Source organism: Lagopus leucura, unplaced genomic scaffold (assembly GCF_019238085.1).
Source record: "Lagopus leucura isolate 7727_CA_CO unplaced genomic scaffold, USGS_WTPT01 Super-Scaffold_100037, whole genome shotgun sequence".
NCBI lineage: Eukaryota > Metazoa > Chordata > Aves > Galliformes > Phasianidae > Lagopus > Lagopus leucura.
Genome location: NW_024962286.1, coordinates 5,491,381 through 5,509,397, shown reverse-complemented (window position 1 = coordinate 5,509,397; position 18,017 = coordinate 5,491,381). Strand labels below are relative to the sequence as shown.

The 18,017-nt window shown below is 53.3% G+C and overlaps 3 protein-coding genes and 1 long non-coding RNA gene across 11 annotated transcripts in view; 2 read left to right on the top strand and 2 right to left on the bottom strand.

Annotated features, from left to right (window-relative positions):
- The first annotated feature begins 223 nt into the window (after positions 1–223).
- Positions 224–5,088, top strand: LRRC47 (leucine rich repeat containing 47). The gene is made up of 7 exons (XM_042883338.1): positions 224–853; positions 927–1,361; positions 1,916–2,032; positions 2,141–2,256; positions 2,992–3,094; positions 3,461–3,550; positions 3,750–5,088. The coding sequence occupies exons 1-7, from the start codon at positions 224–226 to the stop codon at positions 3,981–3,983; spliced, it is 1,725 nt and encodes a 574-aa protein (XP_042739272.1). The 3' UTR covers positions 3,984–5,088.
- Positions 5,089–5,247: 159 nt separating this feature from the next.
- On the bottom strand, positions 5,248–8,512 carry CCDC27 (coiled-coil domain containing 27). The gene is made up of 10 exons (XM_042883428.1): positions 8,296–8,512; positions 8,080–8,219; positions 7,608–7,766; positions 7,276–7,474; positions 7,142–7,192; positions 6,660–6,790; positions 6,446–6,523; positions 5,858–6,070; positions 5,614–5,718; positions 5,248–5,523 (listed from the first exon to the last, which is right to left on the bottom strand). The coding sequence occupies exons 1-10, from the start codon at positions 8,510–8,512 to the stop codon at positions 5,401–5,403; spliced, it is 1,416 nt and encodes a 471-aa protein (XP_042739362.1). The 3' UTR covers positions 5,248–5,400.
- A 109-nt stretch (positions 8,513–8,621) lies between these two features.
- On the top strand, positions 8,622–16,847 carry LOC122186557. 3 transcript variants are annotated; one of them, XR_006181160.1, is made up of 4 exons: positions 8,622–9,630; positions 9,760–10,010; positions 10,335–12,252; positions 12,763–16,847. It is a non-coding gene; the product is annotated as an uncharacterized LOC122186557 (long non-coding RNA). The 3 variants fall into 3 exon arrangements; XR_006181159.1 differs by having other exon boundaries at positions 9,760–10,018; XR_006181158.1 differs by having other exon boundaries at positions 9,760–12,252.
- TP73 (tumor protein p73) overlaps positions 9,097–18,017 on the bottom strand; it is a 33,843-nt gene continuing 24,922 nt past the window's right edge. For 5 of the 6 annotated variants that reach the window (XM_042883328.1, XM_042883330.1, XM_042883332.1 and 2 more), the window contains 10 exons: positions 16,441–16,627; positions 16,192–16,307; positions 15,688–15,797; positions 15,252–15,394; positions 14,496–14,584; positions 14,238–14,362; positions 13,700–13,854; positions 13,415–13,547; positions 12,361–12,454; positions 9,097–10,727 (listed from right to left, as the gene is read on the bottom strand). In XM_042883328.1, coding sequence (XP_042739262.1) covers positions 10,407–10,727; positions 12,361–12,454; positions 13,415–13,547; positions 13,700–13,854; positions 14,238–14,362; positions 14,496–14,584; positions 15,252–15,394; positions 15,688–15,797; positions 16,192–16,307; positions 16,441–16,627 — 1,473 coding nt within the window. In that variant the 3' untranslated portion in view covers positions 9,097–10,406. The remainder of the gene's footprint in view (positions 10,728–12,360; positions 12,455–13,414; positions 13,548–13,699; positions 13,855–14,237; positions 14,363–14,495; positions 14,585–15,251; positions 15,395–15,687; positions 15,798–16,191; positions 16,308–16,440; positions 16,628–18,017) is intronic. The other variant, XM_042883333.1, reaches the window with a different exon arrangement.

Sequence of the window (18,017 nt, the reverse complement as noted above, 5' to 3'; positions counted from 1 at the left end):
AATTAAGGCAGTTAATGAGCTGCATGCGGGCAGCAGGATCTGCGCTTCTATTTTATAACTTGACCGAACCTTTCGAGATGCGCTTTTAGTAACCAATAAAACACTTGAGCTAAGAACAGCGTTTTGCCTCAGCCCGAGGCCCGGCCGCTCGCTGCCATAGGGGAGGAGCGGGGCGCGGAGGAGGAGCGGGGCGCGGCGCGGTGCCGCCCCGCCGTGCGGCGCAATGGCGGCGGCGTGGCCGGAGCTGGAGGCGGCGGCGCGGGAGCGGCGGAGGGAGCTGGCGCTGCAGGGAGCGGCGGTGGCCGAGCGGGTGGCGGCGGGCGGCGGGCGGCTGCCGGCCGAGCTGCTGGCGCTGCCGCTGCTGCAGTCGCTGGAGCTGAGCGGCTGCGCGGCGCTGAAGGAGCTCGGCCCGGGGCTGGCGGCCGCGCTGCCCGCCCTGCACACGCTGGTGCTGAGCGGCAACGCGCTAGGCCCCGCCGGGCTGGGCGCGGGGCTGGGCGGGCCGCTGCCGGCCCTCCGCCTGCTCGACCTGTCCGGGAACGGGCTGGAGGCGCTGCCCGCCGAGCTGGGCGGCGCGGGGCCGTCGGAGGAGGGGGGGGAGGCCGCGGCCTTCCCGCAGCTGCGCAGCCTCAACCTGAGCGGGAACCGCCTGCGGGAGCTCGGCCCGGGGCTGGCGAGGGCCGCGCCGCAGCTGCGGGAGCTGCTGCTGTCCGGGAACCGGCTCCGCGCGCTGCCCGGGGCGCTGCTGCCGCCCGCCGACGCCGCGCCGTTCCCGCTGCTCGGCCGGCTGGAGGCGGCCGACAACGAAGTGGAGGAGCTGAGCCCGGACATCGCCGCGCTGCCCGCGCTGAAGGTGAGCGACCGCAACCCCGACCCCGCGCCGCCGCGACCCCGCGCCCCCGTGACCCCGCGCTCTGCTCCCGCAGAGTCTGGACGTGGCCAACAACCGGCTGAGCGCGCTGCCCGCCGCCTTGGCCGATTGTCCCCGCCTGAAGGAAGCCAACCTGCGCGGAAACCCGCTGCGGGACCGCCGCCTCGAGAAGATGGTGAACGGCTGCCAGACGCGGGCCGTGCTGGAATACCTGCGATCCAAGGGCCGCGCCGAGGGCGGCCGCGAGGAGAACCGGAGGAGAAAACGGGAGAAACAGCAGAAAAAAGACGGCGGGGACGGGGAGCGCGATGAGGCGGAGGAGGTCGGGAAGCTTCTGCTGAAGGTCCTGCATGTGGGCGACAACCCGGCGCCGATGGTGGTCAGGGCGAGCCCGGGCGTCAGGGACGTGCGGCCCTACATCGTGTGCTGTGTGCTCAGAGGGGTGCAGCTGCGGCCGGGGAACGCCGTGCGGAGGTTCCTGAGCGCCCAGGTACGGCGGTGTGCAGCGCTGCTGGGAGGCTCGAGGCTCCTCGTGGCTGCCGTGTCCCCATCCCGCAGTGCTGGAGGCTTTTCCTCGCCCCACGCTGCTCATCTCCCAGCTCAGATGCAGCCCCCTGTCCTCGTGCTTCTGTTGTGAGTGGGGTGAAATTATCCTGCGCTTGGAGGTGAAGAGCAGAGCTGTGTGTGATGCTGAGGGGCAAGCAGAGCTGTCCCAGGCCGTGGCTGTGGAGGAGTGGCTGGGCTCTGGAATGGGCTGCGCAGGGAGGTGGTGGAGGAGCCGACCTGTTGGTGCCGAAGGAACACTTAGATGTTGTATGGAGGGACGTGGTTTAGTGAGGTCTGTTGGCCACGGGTTGGACTGGATGATCTTGAAGGTCTTTTCCAACCTTGGGGATTCTGTAAGTGGGTGCGAGGATGTATTGAGACCCGTTGAAATGGTGCTTCCTCAAGCATTTGTAGCACTAAGTAGAGCGGAGCGCTGAGCCCTGGTGGTACGTCGTGCTGATACCTGGCTGTGCTGTGACGATGCTCTTTGTGTTTTAGACCAAACTGCATGAAGATATATGTGAAAAGAGGACGGCGGCCACGATCGCCACCCACGACCTGCAGCTGGTCAAAGGGCCGCTGACGTACAGCGTGCAGCCTCCTGCTGAGCTGAAGGTACAGCAGTGCCAACCGCGCGCCTCTCCTCCCTAATTTCCCTTTGTTTTCTGCAGCCGTGAAGGAGGGAGAGGTCAGAGCTGAATGGCTGTTTCTCATTTGGTGTAGATAACTCCTCTGGGCCGAAAGGAGATCAGAGCCAAGGATCTCCTCCGTCAGCTGCAGATGGAAGCGGAGGAGCAGAGGAAGCAGAAGAAGCGGCAGAATGTTTCTGGGTTGCACAAGTCAGTGTTGTGTTGTTGATCGGCGTGTGCGTTTTGCCAGCTTGTTCTTGTGTAGAAAAACAGCTCTGAAGGGAACGTGAGGGGTAAACCTGTGGCAAAGGGGGGTTGAGGAGTGACTTCCATCGTTTCTCCGCACATCAAGAGTAAATTCTTGTCACATTTGTCGCCTGTGAGAGTAATTTGTGTATATAAAGTAGAAGGGAGCCATGGAGAGATGAAGCATCACGCCAATTCAGTAAACTAAGCAGAGGAGAGGCGCTGTAAGTCTGTAGAACAGAAGAGCTGTGTTCTGTTTGCTGCTCATGTAGAGACCACAGCCGTATCCATCAGGCAGTTGGAGGAGCTGGCCAAGTCGTAATGGGGGAGCTGTGCGTTGCCACAGTGAGTGAGAGGGCAAATAACGTAAATAACTCGTCTGGAAGAATCAGACAGTGGACTCTGATGCTCCTGTTGAAGCACGGGGATCTGGGACAGCAGCAGCAGCCTGTCTGTGTGCTTTGGCAGTGTGGAAATGGAGATGTGAGTTATTTGATGTTCCTGGCCAGCGCTTCTTGTAGTTTTTACTGCATCACCATGGCATCATTTAGCTGGGTTTTAGTGCTCTGACGCCTGTTTTTGCTTTGTGGCAGATCAGGAGCGCACTGATTCCTTTCTGTCACTGTTTTCTGCCGTTGTGTCCAGCTGCTGTTTCAGTTACTTTGCGGTGTTTTGTTTCTTTTCTGCTTTTCCTGGTAGGTATCTGCAGTTGTTGGATGGCAAAGATAACTACCCGTGTCTCGTGGATGCTGAAGGTGCTGTGATTTCCTTCCCACCAATAACCAACAGTGAGAAAACAAAGGTACTGTGTGCCATGGATTTGTTCATCAGAATTCATGTGTTCAACTCCAGATTCTGAACTGCATGCATTCTGTGATGCTTGTCACTGTGCTCCAAACCACACATCTCCAAAGCCTCGCTCCCCTCTACCAGACTGATTCAGAGGAATCTCAGAGCTCCATTTCTCCCTTTCTAACTTGTCCAGCTCTAGCAAGCTGCTCCAAGGGCACCAGGCTGCCCTCGCTGAGGGGGCTTTATGGATTGGCAAAGCTCTTTGCCTCTGGTTGAGTCAATGAAAGCCTTTCGTTGCATTTTTGCATTGAAGTGTTGCCACTGTGGGTGAGGATGCAGGAATTCATGGCTTGCTTTACCTGTGACATTCCTGCAGATCAGAAAAACCACCCGTGATCTGTTCCTGGAAGTGACAAGCGATACGAGTTTGCAGATATGCAAAGATGTCATGGATGCTCTCATTCTGGTGAGTAATTCAGTAACAGCCCTCTGTGCTCCTCAGCAAAATGCTCCATGGCTCACATGTATGGGAGAAGAATGCAGAAGCTGTGGCTTTAGTGGGGAAGGAATTGGTTTTCCCTTTTCCTCCCTCTCCCGCTCGTAACCTACCTCACAAGGTTTTTGCATTATATTATGAGCTTTCTGTGTTTTGCTGTATTTAACAGAAAATAGCAGAACTGAACAGGTTCACCATGGAAAACAAGGAGGAAGGCTCGGGCTCGGATGATGAACCAGATGCTCTGTGTGGAGCAGAGAACGTGAAGCCCAGCCAGAGCGCGCAGCAGCCGCTGGTGGTGGAGCAGGTTCGAGTGGTGGACATGGATGGAAACCTGAAAGTACTTTATCCTTCAAAAACCGACCTGGCTGCAGCGCCCTCCCTGCTCACAGTGATTCGCTGACTGCTATCAAAGATCAGCCAATTGCTCTGCCCCCTTTTTCTTCTTTCCATATCCAAGAACGCAGTGACGTGTGTGAAAGAGGAGCTGCAGTGCGCCCTGCCTGCCTGTGTAGGACATCGAAAGCTTGAGCCAGTCCTGGCAAGGAGGATTGCATTCTCTCTCAGCCTTAGGAGAAAGGCAGCAGCACCGTGTGGCTGGAGGCAACAGCATCTGCCAGTGCAAACATAAAGCAGTGAAGGTTCAAAGTCAGAATCCACCGGCTTGGAAGTGAATCGTGATGGTGTTTTAGTTTATAAAACAAATGCAGTCGTATTGCTCTGCAAGGTTACTCCTCCTTCCTGGTGCTTCAGCTGGATCATCATCTTAGAAGCTGAACTGGGAAATCCAGTAGGTGACAGCACTGGTGCTGCTATGTGCTGTGTGCCAGTGCTGAAGGCAGGGTGCAGAAGTGCTCACAGCATCTCATTTTGCACAGTTTTATGTCTGGGGTAACCATAAAACTGAAAATTCGGTGTATTTTAAGCATTTTAAACCTTAATGCTGCCAGAATCTGAGCAGTGAGTTTTGCAGTAATGTTTTTTTTTCTTGCTGAGTTCCCGTGTTTAGCACAGCTTTATTTTTAAATGGAGGCAGTAGAACTGACTGCAGGGGTTTGCATTTCCCAGTGCATTTTAGAGCCACATCCCGTCCTTGTGGAAGCCCCAGCTGTGAATTTATTGTGTACCATTGAGTTAACTGCTGGTCAAGCACTGGATTTGTTCTTACTTGTGAAATGGAGCCCCAGTCACAGGGCTGCTGCTGTGTCAGCACTGCCCCCCAGCTTCCCAGAATGTGAACCTTCTGTCTGAGGTGACCCCAGTCCTCCACTCCACTTTGGTGAGTGCTGGGGATGCCGTCCAAAATGCAGACGGTTGGAGTGGTTCAGCTTTTTGCAGTCTGGGTGATGCAGCCTGGCTGTTGTCTGAATGCAAACCTCTCCATCCATAAGCTGGGGTGATCCATGGACTGAGTCACAGGGTGCTGTGTGATCCCTGTAGATCCCACATCAAATACAGCCACGTGCCTGCGTACTGAATGCAAAAATAAAATGGTTCTTGCAGTTGTATGTCACTGTCACTTCTTCTGGCATTGCTGGATTTCCCAGTCGTGTAACTGTGCCAACTTGGCCAAGTGGAAACTTAACTTTTTCTGGATCCTTGTGTGTGAGCAGACCCGATTCCCTGTGAAATAGAGTCATTCTGCAGAGCAGCAACAAGAAAACAACTGAATTACTGCAGAACTTTATTAGAGTGAGTTTAATTTGCTACTGAGTCACCCCCTGAAAACAAAGGAATGGGAGGTGGGGAGGGGTGATGTGGTGGGAGCCTGCTACTGCTACCTGCTACTGCTCAGGCCGTTGTGCAGGAGATGCTGCCCTTCACCTCCTTCCCTTTGAAATGCCTGGCGGTGAGGTGAACGTGTCGATGTTGGTGAGGGATGGAACCTTGATGCCTTTTTGTTTCAGCATCTGATGGAACTCAGTGCGCTCGTTAATTATTTTCTGAAAGGCAGAGATGTGCAGAGGGATGGAAAAGCATCAGATGGACAGCAGGACAGGACAGTGCTTTCTCAGCAGTTCCCATTGTAGTACCTGCATTGCCTCCAGCACCTCCTCATCAGTGAGTTCTGCCTGGGGAGCTTTGATGCCTGCTGCACTGAATGTAGCCTGAATTATTTTGCTTCGAAATCTTTCAAACTTTTGATGAAAGAGGAAAGAGGTGGATGTGTTAAGTTAAGCCTTTGTGTGTGATTCTTTGGCAGTCATACGGGCTTGACAAGGTTGGAACATCTCTCAGCAGAGAGGTGGAAGCCTGAAGTGAAGGAGCCTACATTACCTTGCTGGTGACGCGCTCAAGTGCCACTCTGGTTTGTAGCTCTGCCTGCTGCAGCATTTCAGCTTGGCTCTGCATCTTCTCCTGGGCACGTTGCTGCTTCTGGATGTGGTACCGGTTGGTCAGAGCCTCCGCCTGCAGCTGCCACGTTGTGCCCTGCAAACCACTGATCAGCTCCATCTGCTCACCCAGTTTGGATTCTTGCTCTGTAACAACCTGAGGAGATGCATAAAACGAGCCATTACAGTGAGGAAGAGAGTGAGCAGACTTCCCAGTATCTGATTCAAATGGTTCTTGTATTTCTTGAGCAGTCTACAGACTTGAATTTGTCTGTTCTGGTAGCCGTTGTTACTTAAGGTTTTCTCCAGCACTGCATTGAGTACCCGAGTGGTTAAAAGCAGCAAGCTTGCTATTATAAAAAAAAAAAAGCAATTGAGTGGTAAAATAAACTCAAGAAGTCAGGTTTTCATACTAACTTCACTGATACATTTCTAGTGGGGTAAATTTGCTCCCCCAGGCCTAAAAGAAGCTCAATAAAGTGGCTGATGGGAGAGTTTTCCATAAAGGCACGTGGGCTTGAACCAAATTCACCTGCCGAAGGCTGCAGTTCTCCTTCTCCATTGCTGCCATCATTTCTTCATGTTTCCGTTCTTCTCTCAGACTGCCAAACTTAAGGGAAAATATTTTACACATCAGTTTGGCAGTTCAGAGATGGACCCCCTGTCTCATTAGCAAGAGAATTGATTCAGGAGGGCTGAATTCCCCGCCTCCAGCTCTCTGCAGTGACGGCAGCTCACGGCAGTACCTTGGCAGACATGGCTTGCAGCTGATTCTCTCGCCCTCTGATCTCCTTTTGGAGCCTTTCATTTTCAGATTCGGTTCTCCGGAGCTGGGATTCTCGGATCTCCAGTTGTCTTTGCAAGGAGCACATGGCACCTGTAAGGTTGGAGTGCTCATGTAAGCAAACTGAACCCGTGCAAAAGACCTCATGAGCTTTTTTCAGGTAAGGAGAAGCAGAGCTGTGTGGGCTGTGAGTTAATGTACAGCACGATGACACTGGTTAATAATGCATTTCACAGTGCTGTGCTGTGTATTAAGTAAATGCACGGTGAGGTAGATGCTGTTCTGAGGACTAATAGAGCCAGTAACTCAAGCATGGGGTTGCCAAAGTGGTGGAACACCATGGAGTGCTCCAGAGTAAGAGCCAGGCCTTGCTGCAAGATTTTGTCATGCCCTTCTAAGGCAAGAGGGAAAGTGGTTTCAAAACACGTGGTGTTTCTGACTCACTCTGTAAGGAGAGGTTTTTGCCCTTGTGTGGACGTAACCCAGCCTCATTTTCTAGGTAAAATAAACAGTCTCAAGAAGATGAAGTTGCTCTCTGGTACAGTTGTCTGTTGTGGGGAAGCCTTCTCCCCTGGTACCTGTGGCCATGTTGTAGTCATCTTCTGCTTTTTGTAGTTCTGCACGGAGCTCTTCGTGGGCTTTCTGCAATGCAGTGAGCTGAGCCATCAGGGCCTGCTGCTCTGCTTCTGCCTGCTCTGGAATGGCTCCTGGGGTGCTCGTTTCATTGAGAACTTCAGTGGCATCTTCAGTTGAGATCCCTTGTTTTGTTTCTGTGTGCTATAAAGACAGAGATAAGGACTTAAGCTTTACTAAAGCCTTATGTGGAGAGTGTTCAGAATTGGGGTCTGCATTTACTGTAAATGACAGCTTGGCACTGCACAGCTTCAGTGTATGGAACTAAAATTGTTACCTCCTCTGTGTCAGCTCTGTCCTTGAGCAACTCCAGCTGTTTCTTCAGACTTTCCACTTCCCTCAGGAGATTAGCAATCACTACGTCCTTCTGTGCACACTCTGCCCGGTACTTTGCGAGACGATCGATCTCAGCTACCAGTGTTGTGAGACATTCTTCCTAGGGAATAAAGAAGTACCGTCACGCACTGAAACGTGAACGTGGTAGAGGGGATGAAAGGGAGGGATGAGGAACCACGGAGCAGATGAACTACGGTGTGTCAGTGTCTGTCCCTTATGCACGCAGTGCGTGCTATTGGGCCGCTTCCGCAGTCCCTGCTCCAACGCGCTCCTTGGCACTGATAGCTTCTGTGTGCCCCAAACGGAGCGGCACTGTTTGGATCGGCCAGCAGATGGTATCACGAGCAACGACGGCGGCGCTCTGCTGAGGCGTTCTGCCGGCTGAGGCAGGCGGTACGGCCGGCTTTCCTCACCTTTTCATTAATGGTACGGATGTACCACGGGACGTTATCTGAATGCCTTTCGCACGGATCCCCCGCGGGTTGCTGCTGCCCCGGCGGCCCTTCCTTCCCGTCCTGCTCCCCGGCAGGCCGGTCGCCGGACCGGAGATCTTCTGCTGGGCAGAGAAGCAGGCAGTGATGCGGTTCGCGGTCAGCCCCCTCCCCCCGCCTCCAGCCCTCCCGCCTCACCCGGCGGACCCGGCGACGTCGCCCTGTCGCAGGTACCGGGACAGCGGGCGCGCAGCGGGGCGGGGATGCACAGCTCATCGTGCCGCGGTTCGGGCGCTAAGCCCAGCGGGCCGGCCGGCTCCGAGCCCAGCGGCAAACGGGAGAACGACCGCGGCCCCTGAGCCTCGCACGGCGCCCGGGGATGGCGGCAGGGCCCGGGCTGCCCGCGGGAGCCCATCGGGGCCGCGCCTAGCGGCGGCGTTGAATTGCTAAGCAACGGCGGGACGCTTCCGGAAGCTGCGGCGATCACTTCCGGGATCGGGAGGTCACTTCCGGGAGGCGCCGCCACGGCCCGCAAGGGGAAGGCGCCGCGCGATGAGGAGGCCGCGTTTGTGTAACGAGACAAAACACCGCCCTGATTTCTGCCTTCTCCGCTTGAGTGCTGTGTGTGCAGCTCCCAGCCGCAGGGCCGAGCCTGAGCACATGAACCTGAGTGCGCGCTACAGGAAAACAGAGTGCCTTCAGCTCCAGGCGGGCCTGCTCCTAAGCAGGTTCTGAGCCTTTTATTCTCGTTGCAGACGCAGAGCTTTGACTGCTGTCTGCTCCTCGTATGCTGGTGTTCAAGACCTTGGAAATCTTTCTTTAAACGGTATTAAAATAACAGTTTTGGCTGTGAGGGGCTCCTGTTCTGGGCAGCGCTGTTGTCTCGGGAGCTTTGCTGATGAAGCACAACAACTCCAGGCCCTTTGAGGTGTAAGATTTCTCAGTAATGTTACGTGCACGTTTTTCTGTACAGCATAAGCAAGACTTGAGTTACCAGGTGTTGTAATTCAGACGTGCTTTTATTGTGTTACAAAAAAAAAAAAAAAAAAAAGAAAAAAAAAAAGAAACCACAGCTATAAAAATAACACATTTTCCAAAGATAACGTTCCAAAAAGTACTACTGGTAACATGGTTGGACTGTGTCAGTTAATACTGTTGAAAACATGTTTCAAAACCTTTAGAGCACCTCTGGATGTATCTGCTCACCAGAAGGAGGTGGAGCTGGGAATGCGTTTGCTGGCAGCGTGGCTTTCTGCTGAGCTGCTTGTCAGCCTGAACCAACAGATAAATCAGGCCTGGAAAAAATGGCCATAAGCAGCAAACCAAGGTGGAAGGACCTCACGTGAGGCCACCTCCTCTCCAAGATGGGATCAAACTCATCCCCACCTCACTGTTATCCGCATCCAATCCTCACCTGTGGTGCAGGGAGGAATCGCACAGAGCTCTGACTCCGTGGGAGCCTTCACACGTTTCCCCCTCTGCATTCGTGTGACATAATTCACAGGAGGGAAAAAACATCTGGATTTTGAATAGGTAAGCCTTGAAACACGACTTTCTGCACGTCTGCATGCTAGAACATAAAAGTAATTGCTTGACGCTATTGTCTCAGCAGTATCAATTTTTATAGCTTACATGAAAATAAATCTTTTTTTCTTCTTGCAGCACAATGAGTATACTGTATGTACATCGCATTGCTGATAAACACAAACATTTAAGTACGTGAACACATCTGGAACTGACGAAGAGATCAGCTTCTGCTCTACAAGGAACTGAAAGGGACACATCTTCTGGCAGTCTATCGGGAAAGCAGAGTTGCTTTGTGTCAGTCAATGGCAGATACTCCTACAGGAATGGAGCAGAGAAGGGCTAAATCGTTTTTTGGTTTTCACCACCACTGAGAACACAGAACAGAGGTAAGAAGGTAGGTCTCACTAACAGAAAATGTGCTATCTGTATGCTGCATCTGTTTGATGCCAGGCTCGTCCAGCACAATACGAAACAGAAGGATGAACCAGCAGGTGACTCCTCTGCCGCGTGCAGTCAGCATCTGCGCTGCATTCCAGGAGCTCTCACCGCCCCGTCCTTCCATCGACCCTCTGATAAACCGCTGGGATTTCCTCTCTGGGAAGTTCCTGGCAGACGGATGGGGGCCGTATTTCCTCACGCAGCCGACAGTCCAGCAAAATGATGCTTCTCCAGCTGCTCAAGGCTGAAATATTCTCCCATGTTTCACGCAGGGTTTGGTTTCCCCAGCCCGTCCCTTGGACTCCCTTTGTGTCCGGTTTCCTACCGTCGTGCCCTGGAGAACCTCAGTTGATCTCTCCCTCCGTGAACTCTTCTTTGATGGACTGTTTGCGGGACTTGCAGTCTGGGAGGTCAAAGCCAAAGTCTGCCCACTCGTCCGCCGCGCCGCGGTTGGGGATGGTGATGGTGTGGCGCACGCGGAAGTGCACGGCCTCCATCACGCGCTGCCGCTGCAGCTCCCCCGAGCTGCCAATGGAGATGGTGGAGGCGTTGCTGCTGGAGCGGATGAGCTGCTGGGCCCCGTAGTCGTGGCTCTGCTTGAGTTCTTGAAGGCCCCTCCAGATGATCATCCGGTACTGCTCTGGGATCTTCAGTGCTCCGAGATCCTGGAAGAACAGCGCTGCTGAGGGGCACCCCGTGAGGGGAACACCGGGACGGAGCCTGGCCCCCAGCTCATGGCTCAGAGGGACGCGGGCGCAGGAGCGAGTGGCACGTCCTGGCCTCGGTCCACACAACACACAACAACCCACGGGTGCTTCCACGAGGGGCAGCTGCTCAGTTACAGACCGGCTACTCGTGGTCGCACTTGACCAGTCATTCAAACACCATTTTGAAAGTCAGCCAAAAACGCATCTTGTTATGTGGGGACTGGGGGACAGGGACGTAAGCTCACTGTATCACATCAAACTGCTGAGAATGGGAGAGCTCCCGCTGGACGAGGGTTGAGGAGCAGCTGTGCTCACAGGGCGAGGAGCTCAGCCCGGCTGCTTTGCACAGGGCAGGAGCAGCGGGGGGCTCCAGGCAGCCCCCAGGGGTGGGCTGGGGTAATGGGCCGCATTCCCTGAGCCCCGCTGGCTGGGGCTTTCGGGGCCCTCCCTGTTGGGGGTGGGCCGTGTGGGCAGTAGCAGCTTTGTGGTTGTAGTGCTAACTGAGAGCTGGATCATCTCAGCAATGGGGGCTGCGCCAGAACAAATACCCTCGTGGTGGAGAGCTGCCAGACAGCCATGTTAATGCCAAACACAGAGACCGTATGAATGTTAACCAGAGAAGATAGCGAGTGTGCAATTAGTAATTACAAATACCAACTCGGACAGACAGCTCAGCAACCTGATACAAAGTTCTGGCCATACCAAACATTTCTTTTGACAGCTTGCAGGTAATAATGCAGTTAGTTCAGAAAATGGTCCAAAATCAGGCTAAGGTTGTGCAACTGGCCCCAGCTACCAATGAAAAATCATTGTGTCTTCAGCAGCTGCATTGCCTATCTTACTGTAGCTGCCAGGTAGGAGATTACTACAAACTACCTGGGGGGAAAACAACAGAATCAGGGCAGCAGCTTTTTTTCTGTCCAGAATACTGACTCTAGAACTTACAAGGCTAACTATGGCTCCAAGGGCTTAAGCTTTTTCTACTCCCTATCCTGATGGATGAGGGGAGTCCCTGCTTGGTGCTGCCCTCAGTTTTGCAGCCTCAGTTTTGTCAGCAAGAGGTTATGCTTTAACTGAGAACTGCAGTTGGCAGCTCCTCTTCCCCTGGCAGCAGAGAGCTGACACAGAGCATGAGGGCAGGAATTCTGAACCTACTGTACGCCTGTTTTCATTCCAGCTCTTCCCTAACTGGTGCTGTTTCATTTGCTGAGCACCTTGTCTGGTTTCCTTTTTGTGTTAAACACCTACTTGAGTTCTGGTTTGGGGACATCCGAAAAGAGCTCAACAATGTGCCAAGTTATTAATTTGTTTCTCTCTGTTAGTTCATCAGATCTCATTAGATCTCATTTCTGACAGTCTGGAGGAACCAATGAAGAGGCTATTGTGGTTGCTACCAGAAACTGAACCACTGTTAAATGTGAAGGGCTAGAAACGATGCATAAATGGAAGACATAAATCATGGGGAGTATATATTCTGTAACAGGTTGGTGCACAGTTTTTTTCCTTTCTTTTAAAACAGTTTTGTCCTTGCTTTTAAGATCAACAGCTGATAGAAACAAGTGGTAAGAACAGATCTTCCCAAAGCATTTACCTCTATGGATAGGTTCTGCAGGTGGTAAATATTCTGTAACCCTTGTGAGGTGAAATAGTCGATGCAGTTTGGACACCCCAATCCTGTTAAAAAACTGCAGAAAAAGTTTGGAAAATAAAGTGGCATTAACTTCTCATGAATATAAGCTGTGCTGTCAACCAACACTGTGTTTCAGCTCACTGAAAAGGCAGAAGGGAGACAGCAGTGAGCTCCTGCTGCCTCCAGACTTGGCAACACTTCCAAACACTTGTGATGTAGATGGGATGTGGGCAAACGAGCAGAGGAGGGAACTTGCTCTGGCTGTTGTCACGCATCTTAAGTGTGACCTTAACTTCCATTGTCAGAATGAAGAATGGAACTATCTTCATTCTGTCTTGTTTGGTTTTTTTTTTTCCTTTTCAGACTTTCAGAGGTTTCTGCTGAATTACCTACACTGTTAACTGGAGGGAGCCTGAGCTACCTGAGGAGGAAAAGGGCCCATGCCTTAGTTTGGACAGCAAAGTCAGTCCCTGCAACTTACAGACTAATTGCAAGGCTATTCTGTGAATAGCTCTGGGCTGCTGCTATGCAGCTCTGGTAACTGAATGTACAGGTGCTCTGACCTTGGTGGGATGTCTGTTGAAACGTCTATGTTCTACTTAAAGACAAGCAGTACAAAGCATCTGTGGACACGCTGGCATATTCCTCGTGGAAATGAACCATGTGGACCAACTTCCAGACATCATTACTAAGGAAGGGAAGGGTGGAAGTTCACAAAGCTGTGTGCAGTTTGGCATGCAGGAGAAGATTCTTGTTTGGGAGGACTTAATTTTGTAATTAAGCAAGGACAGATTACCAGGAGGTCTATGAGAGCAAGAGGTGTTTCTAACTGGTAGGTAGCTGGGCTTTGATTTTTAAGATGAGAATGGTCTACATGATGTCATGAGCAGTGATTTCTCAGCTGGGACCAGTGGCCAGTTGACCAGTTGCTAGACAGATCTGAAGGTTAGAGTAAGGGACAACAGCAAGAAACATCAGAGGACAACACAAAAAGGGCATCTGTTGCCCTCCCTACCTGACTAGGCTGGGATCGGGGTTGTAGGGCGGAGGAGGGGTGCAGTGTGATCCTGAGACCATGGACTGGGACGAGTGGCCCCCGTTCATTTCCCCATTGGGTTGCATGGGGTGGCTGTTCAGCATTCCAGGTCCTAGGCAGCAGCCATGCCAACACGACAGGTAGATCAGTCAGACAGAACCAAGACACAACAACCCCTGTCCCTCACTGGGGGCCCTGCTGGGCAAGGAGGGCCCCCACCAGCTGGGACTACGGTTCTGCACTCTGCTGCAGTGGGAGCCTTACCCATTGGCCCCAGGCTTGATGCTGAGCCAGAGCTGTGCTGTGCTGGCTGCCCAACCAGCTGGTTGACAGAGGGCAGCTTGTTGATTCCTCCTCCGTGGACTTTATTCATAGGTGAGAGGACAGGGCCGTAGGAGGAAGGTGTCTGCAGCTGATTTCTGCTCAGGAAAGAGAAGGCAAGCGATGAGCATCCAGCAGGAAGATGTGGAGCCAGCTGGCAACCCCAGACCTCCTGTCTGCCTGCTCAGTATCTGTGTGCTGAGGTTTCAGGTAGCACTGAGGAAGGCCGGATTGCACTGAGAGCAGCCGAAGACAAATTGCACTGGTGCAGAATTGTCTGGGCTGCATTTATGTCAGGCGACAGCTACATGTGTCTGTGAAAAGTCGCTGCAGATGGAGAACTCACTGCAGTGCGGGCCCCCTAGGAAGGTTCATATCCAGTGCTGTAGTTTATGCTTGCTGTAAAAAATAGCAGTTGCAGCAGTGCTGATCAGTTTGCTGAGCTGCAGTGGGCACTCAGGGACACTGGGATGGCACTTACTGCCTCTGCAGGAGCTGCTGCTGTTGCTGCCGGTAGGAGTCAACCAGCTGCTGTGGGACCAGCTCCACCAGCTCCAGGCTCTCCTTTATCTTCATCAGGATCTCGAAGTTCTCCCTGCCTCGAACCTGGAGGATGGAACAAGCCCAGCTCTCACCATGGCCCTTTTTTTCTACCCGCAGCCACACAAACCCATCCTGAGAGCACATCCCCAAGAGTTTCCCTTGCCACTGCTGAGCAGCGTGGCTCACTGACACTTACAGGCACATAATACATCTCCTCCTCCCCGTGTCTCCGTTTCTTAACGCCTGGCCCCAGTGCTGGGATGGCCTGAGGGCTCTGTTTGAATGCTGGAAAGGAGAGAAGGGGAAAAATGTTAGCAGAAGATGAAAGTCAAATCAGGCAGCGGGAGCAGCTGTGTCCTCTGGGCACGCAGGAGCAGCGTGCTTTGCAAGACTTAACTGAAAAGAGGGAAATAGCTACCTCTAGGAGAATTAGCTTGACAAATCCCAAATGTGTGCTGTCACTTAGGAATTATGGCTCTAGGAATTCTGTGTGTGTGTTTTTTAAGAAAATTTCATTTTTTCTCTCATTTCCCTTCTGCTGTGCCCTGCTGTCCTTGGGAGAACAGGACACATCTGGTAACACCTTGGCTTCCTGAAGTATTTTAGCTCACATCATGCACAATGCTTGCTGCTTAACTGTATTATGTCCTTGATGATGTTCCTTCAAAAACAATAATAATGAGTACATCTGGACAGAAAGGCCCTATGCTAGTATCACTGCACTCTGGGGCAAAAAGAGAGGAGATCCTACTTCTGAGATTCAGAGGAGAAAGGTCAAAGCATCATGCCCTGGTGTGGGTTTAAGCCTCAACTTCTGGAGCACAGTGATTTTGGTTGCAATGGGAAAGGTGCTGAGGCAGAAGGGTTTCGAGGAACAATGCAGGCTAGGAGCTGAAGACTGTGACAAAGCAGTGCTCTGAGGCACCCTCCCTTTCCCGGAGAGCAGACTCACTGCGTTTGTTGGCGTTGCCATTTTTAGCTGCGTTCTCATTCAGGGCTTGTTGCTCTCGGTAATGGTCTTCATCAGCTTTCCGGTCCCTGCCAGGACAGGCACAGATCCGTCCCTCAAATGATCGCCTTCCTAGGACTTGGCCGCTGGGAGGAGAGAGGAATTGGTGAATTTGTTTCTGCCAGGGATGTTCACCTGGGCTCAGCCCAGCATGTTATGGCCTGGCTCAGATCCCCGGGTGTGGGGAGCTCCTCTGCGAACAGCCTGAGCAGGAGCAGTCTCCTGTGGGAGGAGGAGCTGCTGGGGCTGAGGAAGGCTTCAGCTGTGTGGGAAGAAGCCAGCACTGCAGTGGGTCTGCTGTACCTCCCCTGCCCTCTTCCTAGCCAGCAGGAAGCAGCCTTTACACAAAGGCAAGAATGGTGCTCCAGCAGCCACTTACTCTCTCGTCTCCAGCGTGATGATAATGAGGATGGGTCTCCTGTTCATTCCTCCCACACAGCTGCTGTTGCACATGAAGTTGTACAGGATAGTGGTGAACTCGGTCCCCACCTGCCCAGGAGAGGGGAGCAGACAGTGAGCAAAGAGTGAGGGCATTCCTTTGGGCAGGGCTATGCCTTGAGTGCCTTTGCAGGTCAAGCAGAAGGAGCACTGAGAAGGGAAAGAGTGGTGACATGTGGCCCTGCAGTGATGGGGACAGTCCTAGGTGGGGGAATGGGACGCTGCAAGGCTGTGGGATCTCTGAGGGGGAGGCTCAGGCCTTCCGTTCCCCACCACCCAGGAATGGGGTGCTCAGAGCAGGCACACAAGGGCTCAGATGTGCCACCCGACTCCAGCCAGGACTCAAATCTTCCTCCAACAAAGCAGATGTCACCAGCGGGTTCACTCCTCCACACTGGGACAAGAGCTGGTTCTGCTCCCCACCACCCCCAATGCAGCTGGGTACCTGTGGGGGCTCGTAGGGCACCATCACACTCTGCCGTCCTGTCACAGGGTCGTCCACGTACTGGGAGAGGTTGTTGCCTTCCACCCTGATGAGGTGGCTGGCTGGGGCTGACTGGCCTGTAAGTCAAGTGCTTGTGGTTAGGACTTGGAGCTTCATCCTGCACAGGGCAGCAGCTCCTGTCCCACCAGCTCTTCCCAGCCACGTTTTGCAGCTGGGGCTGTGCCCTGTAGGGGTGACAACAGCACTCACCATCGTTAAAGTCACGCCCCAGCTCATGGTTGGGGCAGCGTTTCACCACTTCTGTCACGTGCTCGGCCTTCTTGTACACAGGCATGGCCCGGATGATGGTGCCCGGTGGCGGTGGGCTGGTCACCTTGATCTGGATGGGACATGTCTTGGCAATCTGACAGTAGAGCTTCTTCAGCAGTGGGGAGTACTGGAATAGAAGAGAGACCAGCGTTAGCACAGCTCGCGAGGAGCAAATGGAAAACGTGGACATGCAGCTCAGCATGCAGCGAGGGCAGCAAGGAGCCCTGGGTGCCCGCTGCCCTGTGCCTGAGGGATGCTGTGTGCACGTGGAGGGCTGAGCACTGTGGCTCTCACACCACGCTCAGGCAGGCGCCTGCTTTCCCGCAGCTCCTCTGATCCACCCACCTTCTGCCTCCTGAATGCTCCCAGTGAGATGCCAACATGGCAGCAAAGCAGCATATTAAAATAATGACTCGTTATAAAACCAATTGCTGCCTATTGTACTGTAACCGCTCCGGGGGTGCTGTGCCAGCGCAGGATTCCCCGTGTGCTGGCTGTGCTGATGCACATGCTTTGTGAAGCTGAACAAGAGAGAGCTGCCCTGTAAACTGCTGTTGCACGTGCACGTAGGGGACACTGTGTGCTGTTCTGCAGTAACTTCTTACCCCAAGGCTCAGCGCTTGTTTCTCCCTAGCAGTGCTGAAATGTGACCAAGTTCACCTGCACAACAATGTCCACTTTCCACACAAGCCAGATCACACCAACTACTGGATGCAGCATGGGACCTTCTAGGGAGGGTTTCCCAGCTGGCACGGAGGGAGAAGGAATCCGTGCTTCATGCTGTGTAACAGAATTACAGCTAATTAGGCAAGATGTCAGACATTAATTATGTCTACTAAGTGTGGTGCAGAATGGGGTTTATCCTGACCATGACTCGATTCTTCACAGACACTTGCAGTCCTAGCAGAAGGTCACAAAGGAGATGGATCAGGGAGGCTGGGGACAGCACTCTGACAGGACAGGCACTGTGTGATGCTGGGCAGCAGCTGGAAATCACACTCAGAGCGGAATGCTGACAGAAGATGCTGTGACCACTGAAATGCTCCTTGTGCAGACACAACAGGGTCTGCTTGGTCATGAGCAAGAGGCAAACTTCACTTGCAGAAACAACTGTCTCCACTCAGCACAGCTGTGTTTGGCCCCAGTGTGCACCCAGCACTGACCCAGCCAGGAACGAGTTCCGTGCTCCTCCCAACCCCCTCCCAGCTCAGGTGCACTGAGTTGTGATGCTGAGCCCATACAGCTTGGGGTAGAATCCTGCTGCTCCTATGGTGCAGCTGAGGGTGGAGCAAGAGGGAGAACAGGGGAGTGCTGTGCTTGCAAGGTAAAACATCCCTAAGGTAGCGGAGTCCCTTCTTGTGCTGGAGGAAGATGAACACAGTGCTGGGCTCTAGGCCCTAAGGGTAGCAGCACATGGAGATGGACTGACATGTGAGTTTTCTTGGGTCTGCAGGTGCTTGCCCTGCGCTTCTCTGAGTAGTTTGGGACTGGGAAGTTGCCCCAGGCAGCTGGGCAGG